Source organism: Cervus elaphus, chromosome 5 (genome assembly GCF_910594005.1).
Source record: "Cervus elaphus chromosome 5, mCerEla1.1, whole genome shotgun sequence".
In the NCBI taxonomy this organism is placed as follows: domain Eukaryota; kingdom Metazoa; phylum Chordata; class Mammalia; order Artiodactyla; family Cervidae; genus Cervus; species Cervus elaphus.
In genome coordinates this window covers 105,844,657-105,869,784 of record NC_057819.1, presented here as the reverse complement: position 1 = coordinate 105,869,784, position 25,128 = coordinate 105,844,657, and the positions used below count along the sequence as shown (strand labels likewise).

The window sequence follows — 25,128 nt, the reverse complement described above, 5'->3', positions numbered from 1 at the left end:
TCCCAGACCAATCGCCTTCATCTCTTACATGAGGAGGTAAGAGTAGGTTGGGTTTTAAGGCCGCCCACCCCCAGGCTCCGCTGTTTCCTGAGTCGAGTTGATGGGCTGACCTTTCTCTGATGGGGAGTCGTGGACTTGCATGCCCACTGAACCATCTTCCTGACAGAAGCCTGGGGTCTCCCTTACATATGGCACCTCCACGCGAGGTTGTGGACCTCATCTTTCTCTTCCAGAAATCTGAACAAACCTGTGTAGTTTTTGTGGACCTGAAAGTGGGCAGTTTTGCCAGACACATACATTATTGGATGAAAGGATCATGAATAACTTTTCAACTCTGGCTGTTTCTTGTTTTGAACCATTAAGGAAAATATAATGAAATTAAAACTTTCATCGAAATTGAAACAACAGATATTCTTCCTGAAAAATTGAGTCCTTGGGCCTGGCAGTTTCAGAGAACAGACATGCAACTCAGCTTAACTGCCTCGATGGGCCACATGCAGCCTCTCTAACAAAAGACCCTGTCAGTGAGACATGCATGACGTGGGTGTCTCAGACCATAGCAGGGACAGACTTCTGTGTGTCTGCTCTTACCGTGAAACTGTTAAAACCATTGTTTGTAGGAGACTTACTCGATTTCTGCTGTAGTTATTGTGTGACACCAATGAGCAGCCACAGGAAACATCTTAAAGAGCTAAACACGCTGAATGTCTGTGCATAATTAGCTGTGCCAGCTTCCAAACTAGGACATTTCAGGTGCACGATGTGTCAGCCTGTGTTGCTGGTTCTTGCATTGCCACCCCTGCAGCCAGCAGCATGTGGCCTGTCACTGCCAGCCTCCCTGGGGTCGGCTGTTAACTCTGTGTGTGCGCCTGCATTCTGACGTCGGTTGTGTGCCTCTGTGCACCCTGTGTTGTTCTCACAGCTGTAACATGTCACACCGCTCACTGGGTGTCTGCGGCTGTCACTGGAAGGGAGGTGGGGTGTTAAAGGTGTAGCTTCATGGGTCCCTGGGATTGTCGACATGTCCAACCCCCTTCCCATCCCCCCCTTGGGGAAAGGCCAGTTCTCAAGGGGATTCCCGCGCACTTTCTGAGCAGACCTCACATGCCTACCTGCAGCTTTTGGGCTGCTGGCATTTTATTTGGCCCCCGGGGCAGAAACTAGTCCTCCAGTATCCTGGCAAGCATCACCCTTTCACTCACACAAACGTGCATTTTCATAGCTTAGCTTCGCACGTGTGGCATCAGAGAAGCCGTCTGTAGTTCTGCAGAGCTGTGTCTGCTGGCCTGCTGCCTGGCCCCATCTACAGATTCACTTTGAAAAGTGGGCCGAGGACGTGTGCCTCCCCGAAGCCTTTAGCACTTGTGTGCCGTGCCAAGTCACTCTGTTGTGTCCGACTCTTTGTGACCCCATGAACTATAGCTCACCAGGCTCTTCTCTCTGTCCATGGGGTTCTCCAGGCAACAATACTGGAGTGGGTTGCCATTTCCTTCTCCAGCACGTGTGTACACAGCACGTGTGTATCATAACAGAAGTCCTTTTTCTTTTTTACTCTTAACTGTAGAACAGTAGAGGGACCCACAGGCCATTCTGTCAGTCACAGGGGCCTGATGTGATTGGTCTCCATCATCTCTGCCGACACCCTGTCTGTCAGCGAAGGTCTAGTGGGAAGAGCCTGTTCGTGGCATTCTTTCTGTCTGAAGATCTCTTGACTTCCGCAAGGGATGGGAAAAGTCGAAACCCAGGTGTGCTGATCCTGTTCTGGATCTGAGCTGTCCCCCTGGACACTGCCAGCTGTCAGTTCTGATGTGTAGACTGTGGTCGTGTTACGTGGAGTAACCCCTTTACCAGCCTGTGCCTCCTGTTTCTATCTTCCAGCTCCATGGTCTCTGTCAGCTAGCAGAGCAGGTGGAGGAGGAGAGGCCGCCCAGCCCTGCCGCGATGGGGAGCCACAGCCATTTCTGTGTGAGAGGGGGCGTGTGTAGAGGAGGAATGCCCTTTTCATAAAGAACCAAACGGTCTCCTTAGAACAGCCACTGTCTCGAACAGTCGTTGCCAGCAAGTCTCTCTGCCTTTTTTTTTTCTTCTTTTGCATTTTGGAATCAACTCTGCACAAAGATGATCCTTCCCTCTTATTTTCCCCCTCTTTCTTAGAAGATTCAGCAGTCTTTGAAAGCACAAAATGAAGTTGTTCTGAAAACAAAAGACAAAAAACCCAAAATACGAGTCTGTCATGAAAACATTTTTTAAGAAGCAGCCAGAGTGCTGAGTGAGGTCCATGGCTTTGCATGTGCAGAGAGAACACAAACCAGGCCACACTTTACTTTTTGGAGTTTATTTTTATGCTTCCGTTTGAATACGGTATCCAATAAGCTTGGAATTAACACTAGTTTAGGTGAAATAGGAAGCTGTCCACGTGACGTCTCTGAAGAAGTTAGAAAGCCCTACTTCTCCCATGTCAAGCTTTGATTTCACCTCTTCAGGCTGAGGTCTGACTTCCTCACCTAGTCCAAAACAAGCCACTGCCACGTGTTGGGCTGACTTCCAAAATCTCTTTGAGGGGTTCTGTTAGATGTTTGCTTGATCATAAAGGCTGTGGCTGAATCAGACACTTCCGTGTGGTGACAGTGCTGACCAGAACTGCATTGAGAACTCACGAGCATTGGCAAAAGCCTCGTGAATAAGCTCACCTTGGAAAGTAAAAGACTTTTCCAGTCCAGAATTGTGTAACTCAGAGGGATCCAAGGTTCAAAGTGAGACTGTAAACTGTTGGAAGTGCATCCATTTGTGAAGATCTAAGTCCAGGTCAGCAGCCTCCTCCAGGCAGAGACCACTGCAGCCCTCGTGTGAGGAGCATCTGGACCATCACCTACCCTATAGGAGATGAGACGAGATAGGACTTCCTGTCTGCTCTGCAGAGACTTAGGCAAGCTGGTCAACTCAGGAAGATGTTGTGGGAGGTCAGGCCTGAGAGCCCAGAGTCACTAGAAGACTCAACTTGAGAGGTCACTGTCCTCTCTGTAAGAATAGTTTCGATACCCGCTGGAATTGTTGTGGGATAGGAATTTATATATCTGTAAGTTTACCTCAGACTGAAAGTCCTTACGATGATATAAAATTCACTTGCCTGGTGTTTTCAAATATAAACAAGAAAAACACAACCTCAGCTTCAAATGCACAGCTGTCTCTGCCCCACATATTTCGATCTGTCTTTCTTGGGAGACTGTTGACTATTTTTATATGTAAGTGTTTATGAAGTGCTAAATAAATATGTAATTATTTAGAAGAGTCTGTTGCCTGATTTTTCACCCCTGGCAGGACCTCCAGGTCACTTTGTTCCCAGTTTTCTGGCATGTGTAGTTTCAGAACTTAAAAGCCACATCAGATAACTAGAACCAAGGCAGGAGCAAAGTTTCATTTTCAGTACACTTTGTAGACAGGAGGTTGACTTTTAAGTGCAAATGCTATTTTTTAATGATTTCATTATTAGAAATAGGGCATGGAGCGAAGATACTAATTTTGCATGAATAAGTTTTTAATTAAAAATTCTGAAGTATCGGAAAATGCAGTACATGGGATTTGAGGTCCAGAGTTGTCTTGCTGAAATCTAAAAACAGATGGTTTGGTGATTGACTGTATTGGATTTCTTCTTAATTGTGAAGTATTATTTAGGTGAACTGATAATAAAATGGAAGTGTTAAACCCCTCTGGTAGCATCCTGGAAGGCAGTCAGTGTCAGCAGTGTTCTCCGCCCATGGAACTGAAATCCCACATTGACATCGTTCATTTCATCCATTTTCAGAAAGACTTTGCCAATATGCTCTTGTTCCTTTTTCTCTTAAGTTGGTTCCCCTTGAAAATATTTTCCTAAAAAAAAAATATTTTCCTGACCTTACGAGATTGCTAATAACACTCAGCCTTTCATTTTACATCTTTTGTTTGTTCTCTTGGTTTTATTGCATTCTCAAGGCAGAGGCTTTTCAGTGTCTGAGTCTGTTTCTTGTCCTTTGTTTACACATCTGTTCTCCCTCACATGCAGTGAGTCTCTTCATCTTACGCCATGAGATCTGTCTGTGCATCTTGGCCTGTTTTTGCCCATCTCTTATTCCTGCTTCAGTGGATCCAAGTGTGTCAGGACCTGTTCTCTGCCCAGGATCAGTGTCTGGATTCTACCGTCATCTGTGCTCACTCTTCCCAACCATTCTTGAAATCTTCTTGTATCTTAAGCTAGAGGAGAGGCTCTTTAAGGTAAATCTCTGCTGAATGTCAGAGATACAGGTGCTGAAAGAAATGCAGCAGAAAAGGTGCCAGCGAGGAAATTCACCAGTGTCCAGTTTTTTTCTCTGTTTGGCGCAGATGGTACGTGGTAGCCGGCTTTGGGGGTCTGTTTTGCTTGGTCATTATCCATTTTAGGCGTGTCCTGTGGCTTTTTGCTACCGTCCTTTGTGCCGCAGATCAACCACCCTGGCCTCCTCAGATGGTCAGTGTTCCTGACCTTTTGTGGGAGGAGTGCTCCGCATGTCCTCCAGGCGCTGCTCCCAAGCTGGCCGTCCCTCCAGGACCAGGGCTGGGAAGGACTCGGTGGGCTGTCCTGCACCTTCACTCTCCTTGCAGAGGAATTAGGGTGAACTGGTAGTATTTTCTCTTCTTGCCCCACCCCTTCTCTGTGTAGCAGAAATTCTTCACAGTCTGAGGCCTGTGCATGCCGCTTTCAGTAGCTTCAGGGGCTGATGCAGGATTTTTACGAAATGTTCCTGTGGTTCTTAAATCGCCGTGTTACCCTGGTCGTTTTTATTTGTCCTAGAATTGCTTATGTTGCAATTCAGAAGTGAAATTCAGAGGACACTTGACACCTGAGACAGAGTGCTTCCCGATTCCTGTCTCATGTGGATCTGCAGACTTCTTTCAGTGTCTTGTGTATAACTGAAGACACAGTTTGGGAAGAGTACCTTACAGGTGGAGATATGGAAGAGCAAAGACCTGGAGGAAGGACAAAGAGGAACAGAGCTCCAGACATCCAGGCTTTGGTCCGGAAACCAGGCCGGGTGCGGGGAGTCTGTGCAGCACCAGGAGGGCCTGGGCTGGGCTCTGTTCAGTAGCTGAGAAAAGAGCCATCAGGAGCAGATCATCAATGTGCCCAGTTGGTCTTCTTTACAAACCTTGATCAGGTGATTGTGAAGACAGCAGTGGTATAATGAGATGTTTCCCAAAAGTCATTAACATTTGAATATTTTAGAACTAATTGCACACAAGAACTCACATGTCCTTGGAGCAAAACTGACAGCAACGCCAAGCAGTGTCCCTGTGTGATGACACAAGAGCTGTAGAAAACCAACAGTGCTTTAAGATCCTGTTCCATAACCTAACAAGGAAAGTAGTGCATTAGGGAAGTTGCTCAGTCCTCAGTTGTGTCCAACTATTTGTGACCCTGTGGACTGTAGCCCACCAGGCTCCTCTGTCCATGGGATTTCCCAGGCAAGAATACTTCCCAGGTGGCTCAGCAGTGAAGAATCTGCCTGCTTCTGTAGATTACAGAGTTCTTACTCTTCCTCTGAACAGAGGAGAGATCATACTTTGTTTATTGCTGGACTTGTTGCTGATTGATCCAAAACCATCTGATGACAGGCTGGTGTCCCTGCTTAGGATTAAAGTGCTGATGAGATCAACAGCATTCTTAATGACTTGTGTTCTTTAGTTCTTCATTTCAGGCTTTGTTTTGTGGCTCCCAAGACACACTCACACATGCACACACTCACACGCATGCACACACATGCAAACGCACACACATAGCGGTTACATAATGGGGTGGGTCTTTAGTCTCATAGCATCTCTAATCTACTTAAACTCCTTGCAGGGTTTCCTCACCCTACTTCTTGCTGGCCCAGCCCAGCAAATGGAAGGTGTGGAGCGTTGCCCATCATACCTGCAGGCAGGCGAGATGGGAGTGGTTCCAGCATCCTTGCTACTCTCTTAGGCTTCGGAACGAGTCCTGTATCATCTGATGTTGTGAATCACATAGAAGCTTAAGTAGTTGAAGGGAACACCTCAGCAGAATGTTGGATTCCCCATTTTATTCTTATTAAATTATCAAGGAGTGAAATGAACATGGGCTTTTTAAAACGACCTTCCTTTGTCGTGTGCCCTAAATCTCCCCAGTCCCTGAGGAGGCAGATCACATACCTGGATGGCTAAGGAGGTGCCCACTTTCTCACGTTCCTAAGAATGCCCAGGACAGAAATGAGAGCTTTTCCTCTGCCTGTACCTAACCTGGTTCCAGTCTTTCTGCATATTCACCATCTGATTTTGTCCTATGTGACATAACAGGGAAAGTAACCCAAACCAACCCTATTCGATGTAAAAAAAAAAACAAACCTACCAGTTTCTGAAACACCTGATGTTGTTCAGTTGCTCAGTCATATCCAACTCTTTGCGACCCCATGGACTGCAGCACTCCAGGCTTCCCTGTCCTTCACTGTCTCCCAGAGCTTGCTCAAACTCATGTCCATTGAGTTGGTGATGCCATCCAATTGTCTTGTTCTCTGCCACCCCCTTCTCCTCCTGCCCTCAATCTTTCCCAGCATCAGGGTCTTTTCCAGTGTGTCGGCTCTTCGCATCAGGTGGTCAGAGTATTGGAGCTTCAGCACCAGTCCTTCCAATGAATATTCAGGACTGATTTCCTTTAGGACTGACTGGTTTGATCTCCTTGCAGTCCAAGGGACTCTCAAGAGTCTTCTCCAACACCAGAATACGAAAGCATCAATTCTTCGGCACTCAGCCTTCTTTAATCTCACATCCGTACATGACTCCCTGATACTAACTTCCCAGAAAAGTCATTTGTTACTGATTTTTTTTTTTTACCTCAAAAGAAGGTAAATACAAAAGTGTAGGGCAGTGTGATTTAAAGTGTGTTTTAAGTTCTGTTTTTCCAAAATTTATCCTCCTCATGTTGATAACAGAGCAACAGGAGAAAGCTTTGAGAATCAAAGACAAGTCAGTTCAACCACAGAAGCTTCTGAGTAGTCAGATTTCTTCCAAAAAAGATCAGTAAATAAATATTTTAAACTTCCATTGACCTTATTAAAATATGCTGCCAGAAGTATTCTGTTTGAGCTATTCTCATAAATTAGTCATCTTCTTGCAAAACAGCTGTAGCAATTTGATATAATAAAAAGAGCAGTGATTTAGAAATCAGAAGTTGGGCGATGTCTTGGCTCACTCACAGGGAGATTAAGTGACAAGCTAACATCCCCTGGATGAGGAAGGTTGACCCAAATGGTCTGTCTTTAAGAGGCTCTTCCATGAGTCTGGGGGCTTCCCTGGTAGCTCAGCGGTAAAGAGTTCGACTGCAATGCAGGAAACCTGGGTTCGATCCCTGGGTCAGGAAGATCCCCTGGAGGAGGAAATGGCAACCCACTCCAGGATTCTTGGGTGGGAAATCCCATGGACAGGGGAGCCTGGCAGGCTACAGTCCATGGGGTCACAAAGAGTTGGACGCAACTGAGCAACTAAACAACAGTCCGTGAGTCTGTGCTCCAGCTTGGAGACCACAGGGAAGACTGACGGCAATTGTGCAGGAGAGCTCAGGAGAACCACTGCCTCACAGGGAGTTGTGGTATTGTTCTAGAGCACGGTTACCATTCCTGTTCCTAGGGGTGGGAGGGTTCACGTGTGAGTCAGGGCTCTGATGTTCCTGAGAGATGGCAGCCTTGTGGGTTTAAGCAGAAGGGGCTTGCAGGATTGCTGGGGGCCCCTCGGAGAAACAGACCCAGGCCTAGCCTCCAGTAACAACTCTGGAAGTTCCCACACACAGCTGGGTTTCTAGGCGAGTGGCTGCCTCTGCCCTGAATGGGAACCTGACACCAGGAAGCTGCCGGCCCGATCTGAAGCTGCCACCAGTTTCCAGCAGCAGGAGCACCTTATCTCTGCTTCTGTCCATCTCAGCATAGTGAATGCCCTGTGCCCTGCCTCTCCTCCCCAACTCAGGAGTCTACATCCGGCCCAGTCTTCCTGGCCGGTGGGGTCTAAGCCTTTATCTGAGATCCTCCCTGCAGGGATTGGGCTCCTGAGGTGTCGTCTTTCCAGCCTCTGTGTACCAGGTGGGGGTTGGAATTCACACTAATTCACCAACCTGTTGTATCCACTGTGGACAGTAAGATAACTATTTCATGATAAATAACATTTGTTTTTTTATATATTTATAGTTTACAGAGTAGACATACATCCTTTTCATTTAGAGCTCATGTCAAGTCACTCCATATATGAAAATGCTGTCTCTGGCCATTCCCGAGAAAATGTCTCTGATAAAAGTTGAGTGGTTATTTCCTGGAGATGCAAAGCTAATACAGAGAGCAGGATTTTCAGTTTGGGTTTCTCCTCCCAGACTCATTCTTCTTCTCCGCATTGGCTGTTTCCATCTTTGTCCTTCCCTGAATGGGTGCGTCCTCCAGCTTTTCAACCTGATTTGCTCTTTGCTGTGCAGACCAGTGAAGGAAGAGCCCGAGCCCTCGGAGGCGGATGCTCCTGGCCGGTGGCCCAGCGTCTACATGAACAGGACTCCTCCAACACCTTCAGAGTCTGCAACCACCGTGAAGTCCCTCATCAAGTCATTTGACTTGGGACGACCAGGTATTCTGTCATTTTGTTTGATAGGCAAAACTCAAATTCAGACCATAGCGTCATGGATCCAGCCTGTCCTCTGCTGCCCTGGCCCCACGTTGGTGTAACCAGGGGGCCCTTCTCAGACTATCCACGTGCAGACACCGTGTGCAGTGCTCGCTGGGGCTGCATGAGACGACAGAGGGGAGTTGTCTTGCCTCTCCTCCCAAACTTCCCTTCAGCTCCTGCCACACCCCTTTCCTTTTCTTCCTCTCTGTCCATTAAATCCAGATCACCACTGTTTGCCTTCTTACCATCTCATGAGGATTAGCAGGGTTAGCCAGAGGCTTGTCTCCCAGGAAAGGAGGCGCTGGTTCCATGCATTGGGCTGTCTGGCTGGCACCTAATACAATCTGTCATTCCTGATTGTGAGACATTCCCAGCTTTTTCTGGAAATGTCTCCCTGACCCACAGCTCACTTTTGTTTGCCATTATCTGCATATGAGAAAAATGGATCTCTACCTTGTCTACCCTGAACTTTCATGAGCACTGTTCTTAGAAGAAATCTGTATCCAAAACACGATGTATGTCTTCCCTTGATAGCAATAAATATGTTCATTGTACCAGGGCCAGAGTAACAGCCAGTCCTAGGACATTGTCTCTGCTGAAACAGTTTGCAGCTGAATGGATTAAGATGAGCCTGCAGACAGGAGGATATGAAGGCCCAGTGACAAGATTTGGTTGTGAAGGTGGAAAAGGAAAGAACAGTGTGGTTTGTGTAAGAATGTGTTCTTGCCGTGGCTGCCTCGATACCTGTTCGTTCTCCTCCTCATGTGTCCTTGTCTAAGACCAGCCCCCATCTAGTTAACCCCCGACTCACTCCCCAGTTCAGCATGAGTCCAGACCAGAAGAGGGTGAAAGAGCAAGGCAGGAAGTATTATTTGCTGTTTCAAACTGGAACAGCATAGAAACATCCTGCCCTTTTTCTTGGCAGGTGGAACTGGGCAGAATATTTCTGTCCACAAGACCCCCCGGAGTCCCCTGAGTGGGATCCCTGTGAGGACGCCCCCAGCTGCCGCTGTTTCTCCAATGCAGGTATTGGTGCCCACCGGGTGTGGGTGGGAGCCTGTGTCACGTGGTTACCCAGGCAACAAAAGGGATATGGAAACCAGTTCATTTATTTTTTGAGGTGCATTGATCGTCTGTTTTGTTTATTTATTTATTAATTTTTTCCATGCCACGTGGCATGTGGAATCTTAGTTCCCTGACCAGGGATCAAACCCAGGCCCCCTGCAGTGGAAGTGAGGAGTCTTAGTCACTGGACTGCCAGGGAAGTTTCTGAATATTGTTTTTAATAGGCCTAAAATAATAATAATGAAGCTTTCATCAAAAATTCCACTCCAGTGCCTGGTGAGGGTCTGAGAGAGACGCTGTAAGCATCATACAGTTTTGTTGATGCCTCTTTCTTGGTTTTCCATAAGATGACACTGTCAAAGTTTTCAGTTAAGTGACGATTGTATTTTTTACACTAGAGTGGACATTGATCTTCTTCTCAAAGAATTTTTTTTTAAATGCCCAGAGAGAGTGCTTGCAATTTATAAATTCTTAAGGGTTCACCACACGTAACCCTATGTTGTGTTTGCCATCTCCTAAAGGTCTTAGACCAAAACCCCCTGGCAGTTCTAAGACCAGGGCTTTTGATGTCACCAGGAGCACTCAACGTTCTGCCCATATGAAGCTGAGGTTGATGTACTTGTCAACAAGCTCTGTTGTCTGACATCTTTGGTAGTTACACGTCTATTGTTTGGGATCTCTTATGCTTTAAAAGAAAAATTTTATTTTTTTTTTTACTTTTTCATCCTTGAAGGTAATTTCTACCACCTTCTATGTAAAACCAAATACAAGTTATTTATTTTTTGTGATAATCATTGTTTATTTAATACAAGTGAACGAGGTCATGCTTCACTTTCACCTATTTGTATTGAGCTATAACATAAGTTTGCTGGTAGAAGTTTAACAACTGGCTGTTTAGGAGAAAGAGCCCTTATTTGTGGTGTTTGCCAGTTTCTCTGATGTCAGTGTTGCCATCATTGCCGATTTCTTTATCCATTCATCTGTTAATAGACATTGAGGTTGTTGCCATGTCTTGGCTAATGTGAATAATGCTACAGTGAACATGGGTGTGCAAATATCCCTTCAAGACCCTGTTTTGTGTTCCTTGGGTAACCACCCAGAAGTGATATTGCTGGATTACATGGTAGTTCTGTTTTTATGTTTTTGAGGAACCTTCCTGCTGTTTTCCATATCACCTGCATGGTTTTACATTCCCACCAACAGTACACAAGTGTTCTAATTTCTTACATCCTCACCAATGCTTGTTTTTTCTATGGTTGTTTTCTGCAATGACCATCCTCACAGGGGTGAGGTGATACCTCATTGTGGTTTTGATTTGCATTTTCCTAATGACTAGTGATACGGAACATCTTTGCATGTGCCTGTTGGCCATTAAAAAACAGTATGTTTACACACGTCCTTGAATATACATAGATTATTCCAGGAAGATGTTCACAGATGTGATGAGTAATAGTTGCCCTGGGGAGAACGGGGTGATGGGAGTGAAAGGGAGACTGTGCTTTCACTCTGTGTCCTTTCTGTTCCTTTTGAGAATCCTGCCAATTGCATCTCAGCCCACTCCCATATTCTTGCCTGGAGAATCCCAAGGACAGAGGAGCCTGGCAGGCTACCATCCATGGGGTTGCAAAGATTCGGACATGACTGAGCAACTGAGCAAGCTTGCATGCATGCACACCAATTGCATTTATTACCTGTCCAGTTAAAGCGGTTGTTTTAAAAGCCCCCCCCCCCCCCGGTGATTCTAATGAGCTTGAGAACTGTTGTATGTACACACACAAGCACATACACACACCACTTGTTCCTGGTGTGACCTGTGTGATGCCCTTTGGTTTCAGAGGCATTCCGCCTTCAGCGGTGCTCGGCCAGCCAGCAAAGGAGTGACTCAGCGCTTGGATCTCCCAGACCTTCCCCTCTCAGGTAAATCACTGTAACACATTATTGGCCAGAGACATATTAATACACCTTTTGTTACCCAAATGTTATTGACCTGAGTGTTTCAATATTCACTTACATAACAAATTGCCCGCCACAGGCATTAGTTTCTGCGAAAATCTCCCAGTCACTAAAGAGTTAAATAGAAAGTGCTTTTGACTTATGTGTTGTAAGGTTAACTTTTCTTTTCTCCTTTGCATGAAACTGAGCTTAGAAAAAGAATCAGGGGCGTTTGTTGCAAATGATTCAAACTCGGAATATGTGTATTATGGCCGTGAGATCCCAGCTGTGTCCTGCTGGCTACAGGGTGCCTGAATCTGGGAGAAATAGGCTCTGCAGGTCTTTTGCTTGTTTTACTAAATCTCAAGAGCATATCTCATCTTTAAAAGTAACTATTTTGATGGAGAAGGAAATGGCAAACCACTCCAGTATTCTTGCCTGGGAAATCTCATGGACAGAGAAGCCTGGCAGGCTGCAGTCCACGGGGTCGCAAAAGGTTCAGACACGAATCCGTGACTAAACAACAACAATTCACCAGGAAAGGGGCACAATTCTTGAGGCACTATCCCTCTGTGTTCCCCCTTTGCCTGGCAAAGAAATAAAGCCACTCTTTCCTTGTCCTTCGTAAAAAAAAAAAATTAAAAAAAAATAAAAGTAACTATTTTGAGAAAAAACTCTTATCTGATTCTGAAGGTCTATTGCTCCCATAATTCCTAATATATGCCTGAGATCTTTGTTTTTGAATGTAGACCTTTTCCTGTTGCTGTGCCTTGTTTTGAAAAATTTAGATCCCCATGATGAAGCACTGCTGTGTCGGCAGGCCTCACGTGCCCCATTTTTGTTCCTTCTGCACCTGCCATGCTGATGGCTGATGTGAGGGAGCCATGGAGGGGGACTGGGGCAGACGGCATGGACTTGAACCTTGGCCCCGCCACTTACAATCTGGCTCTGGCCTGGTAATCCCAGCCCCGGGTGCTGTGGTTCCCTCGTCTCTGAGACAGAAATCCTGTGGTCCACCTCTGGGATGGCTTGGAGGATTGAGTGAACTCAGCCAGACTGGTGCCAAAGCCTCACAGGGACTGACTTTTGCCACCTGCCAGAGCCCCAAGGCCTTGGCCAGGGTTGCCATCATCTAGAATGTGCACTGGGAGATAGATACTTGTGTGTGAGGTCACTGCTGTGAGGAAACATGGAAAGAACACTGACTACCTGGTTCTTCGTGCCTGGAAGAAGGAGTTGTTGTTCAGTCGCTAAGTTGTGTCTGGCTTTTTTGACCCCATGGACTGCAGCACGCCAGGCTTTCCTATCCTTCACCATCTCCCAGAGTTTACTCAAACTCATGTCCATTGAGTCGATGATGTCATCTCATCCTCTGCTCCCTTCTCCTCCTGCCCTCAGTATTTCCCAGCATCAGGATCTTTTTCAATGAGTCGGGTCTTCACATCAGCTGGTCAAAGTATGCCCCAGCTTCAGCACCAGTCCTTCCAATGAATATTCAGGGTTGATTTCCTTTAGGATTGACTGGTTTGATCTCCTTGCAATCCAGGGAAGAAGGAGAGAAAGCCAGAAACCTAGACCACATAGAGAGAAATCCTTTATTTCTAATGTAAAACAGTTTCTGTGACACTGAATAAAAAAGGAAACCCCACTCTTCTCATTTTTGATCATGGTCGAGCACAGATTTATCCATAAAACATTTGTTTCTGTGACTGTAAACTCTTTCACCTCACCAACTTATTTTTTTCCCTTCTGAATTTTGTTTTCTTTTTTCTTGGACTTAATAAGATTTTATTTTAGCCTTAGATAAACACTGACATTGAGAATTTAAAGATGACCTTGGCCCGTTCCTTGCATTTTACAGGTGAGAGGCTCAGGCCCTAAAGAGCTTAATCAATTTACAAGAGCCACACTGCTTGTGAGGAGCTCAGGGACAGGAAGGACTTTCCCTGACTCTTTTTGCCATGTTGCCTTCTGGTGACGGAGGCTGGTGATCACTCCAATTAGCAACTTCATAAAGAAGTGTGCACAGTTCATATAGGACTTTGGGTTGTCATAATGACTCCTAGGAAGAGGGAAGTGGTGACCAGAGACCATGGGTAGCCCAGGGTCAGAGGAGTAAGGAATCCAGGGGGGGGTCATCCATGTTGAGTTCTTCACACTTGCTATATAATGTGGAGTAGGAATAACTCGGTTATAAGTGCAATGCTGCCCGTGTTGTTTTTTAAAATTGTGATAAAATATCTGTGGCTTCTCAGATGGCTCAATGCTAAAGAATCTGCCTGCCAGTGCAGGAGACGTGGGTTCAATCCCTGGGTCAGCAAGATCCCTGGAGGAGGGCATGGTAACCCACTCTAGTATTCTTGCTGGGAAGTCCCATGGATAGAGGAGCCTGCTGGGCTACCATCCATAAGGTTGCAAAGAATGGGACACAACTGAGGGACTATACACACACACACACACAAAATACCTGTAACAGGTTTACCATCTGAACTGTTTCTAAGTGTGTTAGGTGATCTTTTATTGTTAGTATTGACATCTCTGTTCCTCCAGCTTTAGAATTTCCCTTTTGTAGAGAAACCGTTCTTTTCATTGACAAGGTAAATACTGACACTGAGATTGCCCGGAAGTAGTAACTCATCCTCAGCTCCCCTCTTTCTCTCCTCCCTCCCCCCGCCCCACAGGCACCTGTCCACCTGCGAGATTGTTTACTTGGCTCAGAAAGGCCCGCACCCTGGAAATTGCCAGCTTTCCAGCCAGCCATGCAGCATCATGTCCCTAGAAGCTGCAGGACCTGGGCTTAATGCACTGTTTTTTGTTGTTCCCTTTAGTGATGTAAATGCTGTGATTCTCTGCTCTTCCCAGCTCATTAGCCACACTCCCAACCTGACCACCATAATTGATGCTAATGGCTGTACAAGTGTTTTCCCCACTGTTTATGGCGTCGAAGGAGGGGACCGTGGGCTTGGCCTGGTCGTGGCTGCTTGTGGCATTGAGCAAGTGACCAGGTTCCCACTCCCGAGTCATCTGTATGTCCAGCTAGACAGTTGCAGGAGTCTTCTCCCGATCTGCACCTCAGTGGTCCTCTAGGAAATAGCCTTGAGGGGGTTCAGCCTGTTTCCTTAGCTGTTGAGCCTCAGAAGAAATGGTCTCACTGATTCCTAGAGAGCCGGGCCCTGTGGCTGGCATGGTGTCCTGTCCTGTGAAGTGGGCCTCATTCCTGGTGCCCAGCATTTCCACCTGATGACCTATCAGGCATCTTCCTGCCACACCCTCCCCCAAGTGCCCATCGATAGAACATGGGCTTTTCCTGGGGCCGGGCTGTTCTGATGGCCCTCATGCCCTGTGTACCTGCGGAGGCTCTTGGGAGCAGGGCGTCTAGTCAGTGCACTGCTGGTGCCATCCTGAAGCTCAGAGTAACTGTTGAACAAGGGCAGTTTGGCATTGGTCCCTGTGAACCATGGAGCTGATCCTGCCTGGACAGTCCTTTCTAGAAAACACCATGTCCCTGTTCGTGTTTTTATCACCCAGTCCAGAACATGTTATCTGTGTATCTATCTGAATCTGGGGTGTGGTTTATTTTATAGTTTTACTGGAGTAGAGTTGATCTTCCCAGGTGGCACTAGTGGTAAAGAACCAGCCCGCCAACAATGCAGGAGACAAGAGACATGGGTTCAGTCCCTGGGTCGGGAAGATCCCCTGTAGGAGGGCATGGCAACCCCCTCCCGTATTATTGCCTGGAGAATCCCATGGACAGAGTAGCCTGGAGGAGTACAGTCCATGGGGTCGTGAAGAGTCGGACATGGCTGAAGTGACCCAGCACACACAGATGATTTGCAGTGTTGTCTTGGTTTCAGGGGTGCTGCACAGTGATTGAGTGTCTGTTGTGTGTTCTTTTATACAGTTTTAGTGGCGTGTAGCTGGTGTACAGTGTGTGCTGGTCTCAGGGGTGCTGCACAGTGAGTGTCTGTTGTGTGTTCTTTTATACAATTTTAGTGGCGTGTAGCTGGTGTACAGTGTGTGCTGGTTTCAGGGGTGCTGCACAGTGACTCGGTATCTGTTGTGTGCTTGTACATGACACTGACGTGAGGACTGAGTGTACTGGACAGTGTGACCTTCCGGGTCTCTCCTCCTCCAGGACAATAATCGTGGTATTGTCCCCACAGATCTCCTGAAGGGAAGAGCTGAGGACCTGAAGCCAAACCCTTATCTCCGCAAGAGCCCCTCTCTTGAGTCCCTGAGCAGACCCCCTTCTCTGGGCTTCGCAGGCTCCAGGCTGCTGGGCGCCTCCCCTGGGGGCTGGAAGCCACAGAGCAAACTCAGGTACCCATCAGAGTCTGTACCTCCCACCTTTGCAGCATCACACCAGCTATTCTGATGACTTACAAGGCTTGGGCCGGAACTATCTTCCTTCTATCCTTTCACACTTCTCCTCCTCGGTCCACCCTCCCCTGAGGTTGCAGCCCACCCCCGGTAGCACGGACACCCCCTTTTCTGCCTGTGCTGTCTGACCTCCATTTGTTTTTTTTTGTTTTTGACCTCCATTTGTATTTAATTCCCTGCTGCGCACTGTGTGTGCTTTTGTCCTTACTTGGGCTGTAATTTAGTGGACAGCAAATACTTCATCCTGACGCTTGGATCGCTCCTCAGCCCCTCATGTTGTGCTGCACAGAGCCGCTCACTCAGTAAATATTTACGAATAGGCAGGTGGATAAATGCACAAAATTGGCTACTTGAGGAGTAATGGCTTTTTAACAAACATTAGAACTACCATTATGAGTATTAGAAAAGGGTTTTATAAAAGTCTGAATACCTCAGTTTAGCCATTGTCAAATCTTTGGGTGTGGTCTGTTTCTGGACCCAAATATATGAAGTCATATCTTTCAGAGGTTTAATTTAAAGCCCCAGTTGTTACATTTCTGTCTTGTTTATGTGCAGGGGATTTAAATAATCAAAACAGGTTTTCAGGACCAGAATTAGTGCTATCCCAAAATTATTCTTTTCTTTGTACCAGAAATACATACAAACAGACTATGTATATATTTCCATGCTATTTATATTATACCTTCATTGTAAAAGGTTAGATTAGTGAGGTTAGTTTATTATTTCATTTTTTTATTCATGTCATTGAGACAAGCCAATAATAGAATAGAAATTTACTTTGGTAATTTTCGTATTATTATTATTACAGTCATGTCTATTTTTTTTTCTTTTTTTTTTTTTTTTAAGAAAACTGGTAAATGTTTCGTTTATTGAGAAACTCTTTTCCAAGCCTTTGTTTTAGTCTTCCCTAATTTGTCATGCCTAGAAATTTGGCTCTCAGTGATGAATTAAGACTAGGCATAGTGAACACTTGCAAAGTCACAATAACTTCATTGTTAATGGTGACTCTGACCATATAAACTCCATTCCCATCACCTCCCATAAGCGACTAGTCTGGTGTTTTTAAAATGCTCTTCCAGTATACCTTGTGTATGTTACATAGAAATAGGTGTAGCTTTGGAACATGTACTGTTTTCTATAGGAGTCTTTAATTTAAATGATGCTGTACTTAATAAATAAAAGGTTAGAAGGATAGAGCAGCAGATGGATTAAAAAAAAAACCCTCACCAGAGTCCTGAAAGCCAGGAAGCACAGTTCCCTTTCTGCTTCATACCGTGAAATGTAATAAAAATGTGATGTTAATGGGACTGGTGGGCGATTTCTTTAGAGTCTCATTGGACAGACCTCAATTTTTGTTTTTCTCATCTAGTTAGTTATTTCCTGTGTATTTGTGGGCTCTAAATGTCAGCATCTCCGCTTTCTAACTAGTGTGGAAAGAAGAGACCCCCTGGCGGCCCTGGCCCGGGAATACGGCGGCTCCAAGCGCAACGCTCTCCTCAGGTGGTGCCAGAGGAAGACAGAGGGCTATGCGGTAAGGCTGGGGGCTGTCAGCATCCAGCGGGCTTGGGCGGGTGGCAGCCTGTGTCCTGTGTGCGCACCGGCCTGGGCGGGCCCATGTGCCTGTTGGTGTCGGCTCTCTTCTCCCAGGCGGGGCTGCTGGCGGGGCGGGGGCAGGGGCAGGGTAGGACCCCGAGAACCCATCACAACTTTCAGCAGACATGACCTCACTGTGGGCCTGTGTCCCCTAGGGTAGGGGACCCTTTATTTTCTCAGAGGCCGAATAAACCCCCAGCAGTGCTCCCGACTGGCTGTTTTGCCCAAGGAGGTAGCTTTCACTAAATCATCTTCAAAAGATGGTGCCTTTTCCTGATTCACACAAAGGCCCCACACGGTGGGCCTTCAGTCTCTTCTGAAGTTAGGAATTGCTCATATTTAGTTGGAGAGTTTCCGTTTTTGTTTTCTGTAGAGGTTGAACAGGGAAGGAATACTTGATATAAGTTTGGTTTTTTATAATGAAATGTCATACACAAAGATAAAAATGTGTAAATCATAGTTTATTGAATGACTGTGGACATGAAAACCCATAGAGTCACGTCCAGGAGCAGAGCACAGCTGAGCCCACACCACTCATGTGACTTTCCCGTCATAGCTCCCATGACCTCCACAGGTGACTCTGTCCCTAGTTCTATTCCTGCTGGCTTTCTATAAAATTTAGGGTCCCTAAATGCCATATCCATTTTGCCTGCATTTGAACTTTATATAAATGGAATTAAAACCTGTAGTATTTCCATTTGTGTTTTTAAATTGTTGAGATTTACCAGTGTTGTTGCCTGTGAGTATGGTTTATTCATTTCCTTCTCCAATAGTAACCTATGGTATGATCACATAATTGTTTACTTACCCATTCTGTTGTCGATAGGCAGGTGAGTGACTTCCAGTCTGGGGCTCTTAAAATCTGGTATGTTCTGTTGGTATGTTCTTGTAACGCCTCTCAGAACCCACATGTGTCAATTCCTTCTGGGTGTATACCTAGAAATGGACCAAGTGGGCCACAGGATGTATGTGTGTTACAGCATGGTAGACCGTGCCGGGCAGATTTCCAAAGCAATTGTACAGTGTTATCACCCACCAATGACTTGTGTGATTTATGTTTTCTCTACTTTCTCCGCAGCACTTGCTGCTGTTGGTTTTGTTGCTCCCAGTCACTGGCGCGTGTGTGACGAGAGGTCTTATCGGGCTATGGCTTGCTTTCCCTGCTGGCAGGTGAGGCCGGGCTCTTCTCTTGTGCTCCTTGGACGTCCTGCTGTCTTTCCTTGGATGACTGCTCAGGCCTTTGCCCATTTTTAGAATAAGATTGTCTTTCTTTGCTTGTTGCTTTCAGGGATTCTTTATACATTCTGCACACAGGTCCTTAGTCAAATAGACAATATCATCTCCCAGGGTGGTTGACTTTTCACTCTTCCTTTAAACACAATTCTTCATTTTAATTAAGTCCAATTTATTAGTCTCTTCTCTGATGATTAGTGCATTTTGTTTCTGTTTAAGAAATCTTTGTTCCATGGTCATGACACATCGTTCTATGTTTTCTTCTGAAAGTTGAACTGTTTTACCTTCCTGTTAAGTAGGTGTCCTCTTTAAAACTGCCCCGCCTTTCACTCTCCTTATTCAGGCCCAGCTCCCTCCCCTACATCTTTACCCTATTTTTCTACAAATCCTGAAACTGTTGGCACCACGACACTCCTTTCCCAATGTCCAGCTTTGAGGGGCAAAAAGACCGGGCCTCGGCTGAGAGTCAGCCCAGAGGGCCAGGCAGAGCCAGGTTCTCTGTGCATCAGCAGTCAAGTGTCTCCAACTCAGACTGCACCCAAGAAAAAAGTGGCCCATATCTGAGTCTCTTCATTTTCTGTTAAAAATGTAAAGAAAAAATCAGGGTCATGACCAACAACAGAGGCCCCCCTGGTGCAAATGTGCTTCTGGCCTCTTGGCTCCTCTGTCACTGTCTGCCTCCGCCCTTTCTCAAGGGTCAGACACCCTGCACAGGACAGGAGTCGGGGATGAAAGCTGGTTACGGGGGGTTTCAGGGTGAGGAAGGTGGGCCTGGTGGCCAGAGAGGAAGCCGGGTAGGACTCGTCAGCCAGGCACAAGGTCTGACGGCGGTGAGCCCCACGAAGTCACGGGGGTCAGTGGCAGTATCACTTCTCGTTTTATAGAAATGGGTGAGGGACATGCTGGGATGGTTATGAAAAGAATATTAAAAATTTCAGAAGGAATTGGCCCTTGAATGCAGAAGATCATTGTAATTAGGTCACAAGAGGTTTAGACAAGGTATTTCCAGTCATGAGAGTGACGATGACGTTTCTTGCTGACTTGCTTTCTTCCCTTTGTTTTCTTTTGTGAACATCTTGAACTTGTTTTCAAAGCATCTCACATTGGATGAAGCCCAAACTTATTTTGCCTGGAGTATCTTTCATTCATTGTTAAATCTCTGTAAACGTAGAGAGAAATACAAATCATATGTGTCTGATTTATCTACTCTTCAAAAAATATCCTCTGTCTAGACCTGTTTGTCTAAGACAGCCCTCTAAAGCTTATTCTCTCTGACTTGGAAAGCCAGAAACAAACTGTAGAAAACTCAAAACGGTTCAAAAACCATCTTTTAAAAAACCGGTAACCATGTAATTTTGACTGAAAATGATTTCTTTTTACCAGTATAGTGTGATAGGTTAGATCAGAATCTTCCTTATATTAATTCAGTGGGTCTTTATCGAGATGCCAGGTTGGTGCCACATAATATTTAACTGCTGGTAAGTCATCTGTGAATGAAACAGGCGACACCTCTGCTCCTGTGGAAACTATGTTCTCATGGGAATGACAATTAATTAAAATTTAAATGTGAAATATGTACCAGATTGGAAGATGGAACGTGCTAGGGAGAAACATAAAACCAGGAAAGAGGATTGGGAATGATGTCAGGTGTGGGGGTGCAGTCTTAACAGGAAGGTGGAAGAGGTGATGGTTCAGCTCACCTGGAGAAGGTGAGGACTCTTGTATTTATCTCATCAGGCTCGAAGGGCATGGCCTTAGGGATGTCTCAGTTGGAGTTTAAGTAACGCCAGGTGGCTGCTCTGTACAGCAGCACCGAGGGTTAGATGAGCAGGCATGGGTCACCCCACATGAAGTTGGGCAGTAAACAGGCCTGCACTGTGGGGAGGGGTCTGCACGGAGCCATCTTATCAAAAGGAGACCCTTCCAGACAGTCTACTCAACTCAGATTCCTTTGGGCCTTTTTGGAAAAAGCCAGACTCCAGGAAGGCCCCACAGGCTCCTCCCCATGGGTCTGGTGCTGGCCGTTCCTTCAGCTGCATCCCCACCCCACCCCTACCCATGGAACCCCCAGACTCTCTCTCTTCATCTGCTTTCCCTTCCCTCTCTCGGGTGTGACATAGAGGTTTCCGTCTCTTAAGGTCATTACCAGGAAACCTTCTAAAGGAGCAGAAACTGAGATGGTGGATAGAAAAGCAGACTTCTAAGATGATGCCCAGTGCCCTTCACCCTGTGCACTTGCCCCCAAGTGTGGCAAAGGGGCGATCACCCAGGTAGACCTAACAAATAAACCCTTAAAAGTTGAGAGTCTCCTCTGAAGCGTAACAACCCACGCCCTCAGTGGATTTGAAGGTGAAAGCGACGTGTGAGGAGGCGCTGACGGCCAGAGAGGACACCAGGACTTCCCAGCATGAAAGCCTTGGAGCACCGAGGTCCTGTGACAACCAGGAAGTGCCGTGGGGGCCCCAACAGTTGTGAAGTGAACAGACTTGTCCTTTTCTGCCTGTCCTGATGCCCTCAGACCTCAGCCAGGCTGACGGTGTGCAGCTTGCTGGACCTTCTGCTGTGCCTCAGCCGAGGGACCTTGACCTGAAACAATGATGAGTGCGTGGTCCTGGGGTAACCCTCCAACCCGCCGGGAAGTGTGATGAGGCAGAGCCACCCTGCCCTCCGCAGACGGCACCTTGGCTGTGCCCCCAGGCCCTACGGTGCCCTGGACTGTGTGGTCCACACTGGCGAGTCAATCCGGGTCATACACCAACACCACAAGTCCACCTGTGAGTGGATTCCCTCCCAGGGCCTTCAGGGCAGAGCCTGGCCAGACTGACACCTGGAGGTCTGACGTGAACAACTGGGCGGGGCTCCCCGGACTTCTGACCCACCAGACACTGGCCAACAATTAGTGGGTGTCCTGCACACTGCCGGATTTACAGCAACAGAATTCTAGCCAAGTGAAGCTACTGGGGTCTGGAGGTAACAGAGAGAGCCCCCACTTCTCCCTTAGGTCAGATTGTTTGCTTTTCCTGTGATCAACCAGGGACAGGCTTTTCTTCTTTGGGTCATTAGTATACCACTCACTGTTTCTGTTCCTGCATTTCTGTCTACAGCACACTGCTTCCCTGAGGCTCAGGCATAACTTTCCCATTCGAGGTTTCTTAGTGCTGCCAGGGCCCCTGCCTGTTGGGGTCCCGACTCCTTAGGTCTGGTCAGGGTCAGGCACAGCACTTTATAAATGCTTCTGATGATGAATGTGTAGTTGGCACTGAGCACCCAGGTGGGGTGGCAGAATTCTAAGACACCCTGTGATCTCTGCTCCCTGGCGTTTCTCCCACAATCATGCTGTGTTCATGGCAAAAGGCATTCGACAGCATAGTTAAAGTTGCTGATGAATTGACCCTAGAATAGGAAGGGAGATTACCTGTGTGGGCCTAACCCCATTACATAATGGCTGTTGCTGGGTTGGAGATGTGAGGGGAACCTTGGGAAAGGAGCTGAGAATAGCCTCCAGTTGCTGACGGCCAACAAGGAAATGGAGAACTTGGTCTTACAGACCTACGTAGAAACCTGTCTCCAACCTGGACAGACCTGCAGGCAGATTCATCCCAGAGCTGCCAGGTGACGCTCAGCTGACAGTGGATTTCAGCCTTTGGGGAACCCTGAGCTGAGAACCAGCTACACTGGCCGACCGCTGACCTTCAGGAACCATGAGGTCACAGGTCACTGGGCCCCAGAATTTGTTACACAGCAAAAGAAAACTAATACAATGACTTAGAAGGCAGTAAAAATGCCTGACCATTCCTAGCCAGGCTATTTTCAAATTATATTTCCAGTAAGGGTGAACTTGGGTATCATTTTACATATTTCCTTCTACGTCAATACTGCTCTAATGTTTTGACCCTTGAAGTCTGAGGCCTTTAAAACTTTAAAACTCAGCCTGTTAAAACTTGCTGCGTCCTGCCTATGTCCTTGACCAGGTAAATCACCAGTGTCGGCCTCCCAGTCAAGGTGCCACCCATGGAATATACCCTTCAACACAGAAACTGTGTTTCTTAGTATTTATTTTAAGGAAATAGTCATGGATGCCTATGAAGATACCATTTCAAGCAAATTTATCATGTTTTATTCATTTAAAATTATTTTTAAAGAACTGGACGTGATACAAATGTCTAATAATAGGGTAATCAAATAAATTTCAGTATGTGTGTACAGTGTAATATAATATAACCCTTAAAAGTCATACTTTGAACAAATATTTTTAAAAGCAGTGGGGAAAAATGTACCCAATGCATTAAGTCAAAAATCAAATTTAAAAAAAAAATCAAATTTTAAAACACTGTCTAGTGTGATTCCAATTCTGTAAAAAGAAGTTTATACAAATCTTAACAGTGGTTATTTCTGGGAGAATACTTAAAATTTATTCATCCTTTCTTATAATATTTTCATTTTCTGCTATGAACATGTAAATTTTTAAAAGAAAAAGTTATTTTTAAAGTTACATCTTTTTAAAGAAAGAAAGGCTTCCCAGGTGGCTCAGTGGTAAAGAACCTGCCTGCCAATGTAGGAGACCCAGGAGAAGCATGTTTGATCCCTGGGTCAGGTAGATCCCCTGGAGAAGGAAATGGCAACCTGCTCCAGTGTTCTTGCCTGGAAAAATCCCATGGACAGAGGAGCCTAGCAGGCCACAAGCCGTGGAATCGCAAAAAGTTGGACACAACGGAGCACACACTCATCAAAGGAAAGAAGCCAGATGCAAAAATCTACTTATTATATGTATGAAATGTCCAGAGTAGGGAAATTCATTGAGTCAGAAAGTAGAGTAGTGGTTCCCAGGGAGTTGGGGGAGGTGTTACTGAATCGAACTTGGTTCTGCTTGCCTGTAGAGGCAGACAGTCAGCTGACACTGGGTTGTAGTGAAGGAAAGTCCAGTGTTTATTTGCAGGGCACCAAGCAGGGAGAAGGGCTTCCCTCATATCTCAGTTGGTAAACAACCCGCCTGCAACGCAGGCCAGACCCAATTCCTGGGTCGGGAAGATCCACTGGAGAAGGGATAAGCTACCCACTGCAGCATTCTTAGGCTTCCCTTGTGGCTTAGCTGGTAAAGAATCCTACTGCAATTAGGGAGACCTGGGTTCCATGCTTGAGTTGGAAAGATCCCCTGGAGAAGGGAAAGGCTACCCACTCCAGTGCTGTGGCCTGGAGAATTCCATGGACTCTGTAGTCCATGGGGCTGCAAAGAGTCGGACATGGCTAAGAAACTTTCACTTTCAAGCAGGGAGAACAGGCATTTCATGCTCAAAAGGCCCAAACTCCTCCCCATGACTTTCAGGGAAAAATTTTTAAAGACGAAGAGAGGGGAAGGATTAGGGGTGTGTATCAGCTCCTGCACATCCTTCCTGTGGGCAGGAGATGAGGTAACAGGTGATGTTTCAGGAATCTTAATCATCCGCCTTCTGGTTCCAACCAGTCTAGGGTCTAGTGCTCGGGTTTAGCATGTCGTCACCGTCCTCCACCTGGGCCAGGGTCTTATTTCTGCAGAACAACTCAAAGATATACGTCAGAGTGTTCTGTATGCCCCTTGGGAGGAACTTGCACTCCGTTTTATTGTTGAACTATTGTTTCTTGACCCCTTGTCTTTTCTTTCCGCATTCTCTCACTTCCCTAATAAATAACTGCTCGAATCTGCTCTTTGGGACTCAGGAAAAACCTGGGAGACTAAAGCCTTTTTTTTTACAAATAAGCAGGGGACAAACAAAGGACTTCTGTGCCCAGGAAGTCTCCATGGGGTCCTGCTCGGTTTCAGTCCCCCCTCTTCTTCAGTAAATTTCTACATCCTGAGGGGAACCAGGCAGGACAGGGAAGGGAATAGAGTTTTAGATAGAGGGGTTAATGATAAACTCCGCAGGGGAGCTTGATCTTAGGGGGAATCCAGTTTCAGAGGGAGTGATTGGGCACAGAGTTTCTTTTGCAGGTGATGAAAATGTTCTGGAATTAGGCAGTGGTTATACAACTATGTAAGTGAATGAATAAGCTTCCGAATCACATTTTATAAGGGCAAACTTTATGGTGTGTAAGTTATATCCCAATAAAGCTCTCATTTGTTTTTAGAAAAGGCAGTTAGGAGAGCTTCCATAGAGAGATCAAGGAGATGGCGGATGAAGGGTTGGTGAGGATGGTAGAAAATAGTACCTAAATGATAAATCTTATCAAACTAAAACTTTAAACTTTAATAAACTAACTTTAATAAATAACTTTAATAAACTTTTA

At 46.2% G+C, this 25,128-nt stretch overlaps 1 protein-coding gene across 10 annotated transcripts in view; it reads left to right on the top strand.

The window, feature by feature from the left end:
• Positions 1-25,128, top strand: part of SPECC1 (sperm antigen with calponin homology and coiled-coil domains 1) — a 210,831-nt gene that overhangs the window by 155,603 nt on the left and 30,100 nt on the right. For 9 of the 10 annotated variants that reach the window (XM_043903965.1, XM_043903966.1, XM_043903969.1 and 6 more), the window contains 5 exons: positions 8,480-8,625; positions 9,590-9,690; positions 11,565-11,646; positions 15,825-15,981; positions 17,470-17,572. In XM_043903965.1, coding sequence (XP_043759900.1) covers positions 8,480-8,625; positions 9,590-9,690; positions 11,565-11,646; positions 15,825-15,981; positions 17,470-17,572 — 589 coding nt within the window. Of the gene's footprint in view, positions 1-1,878; positions 3,287-8,479; positions 8,626-9,589; positions 9,691-11,564; positions 11,647-15,824; positions 15,982-17,469; positions 17,573-25,128 lie in introns of those variants that run through there. The other variant, XM_043903974.1, reaches the window with a different exon arrangement.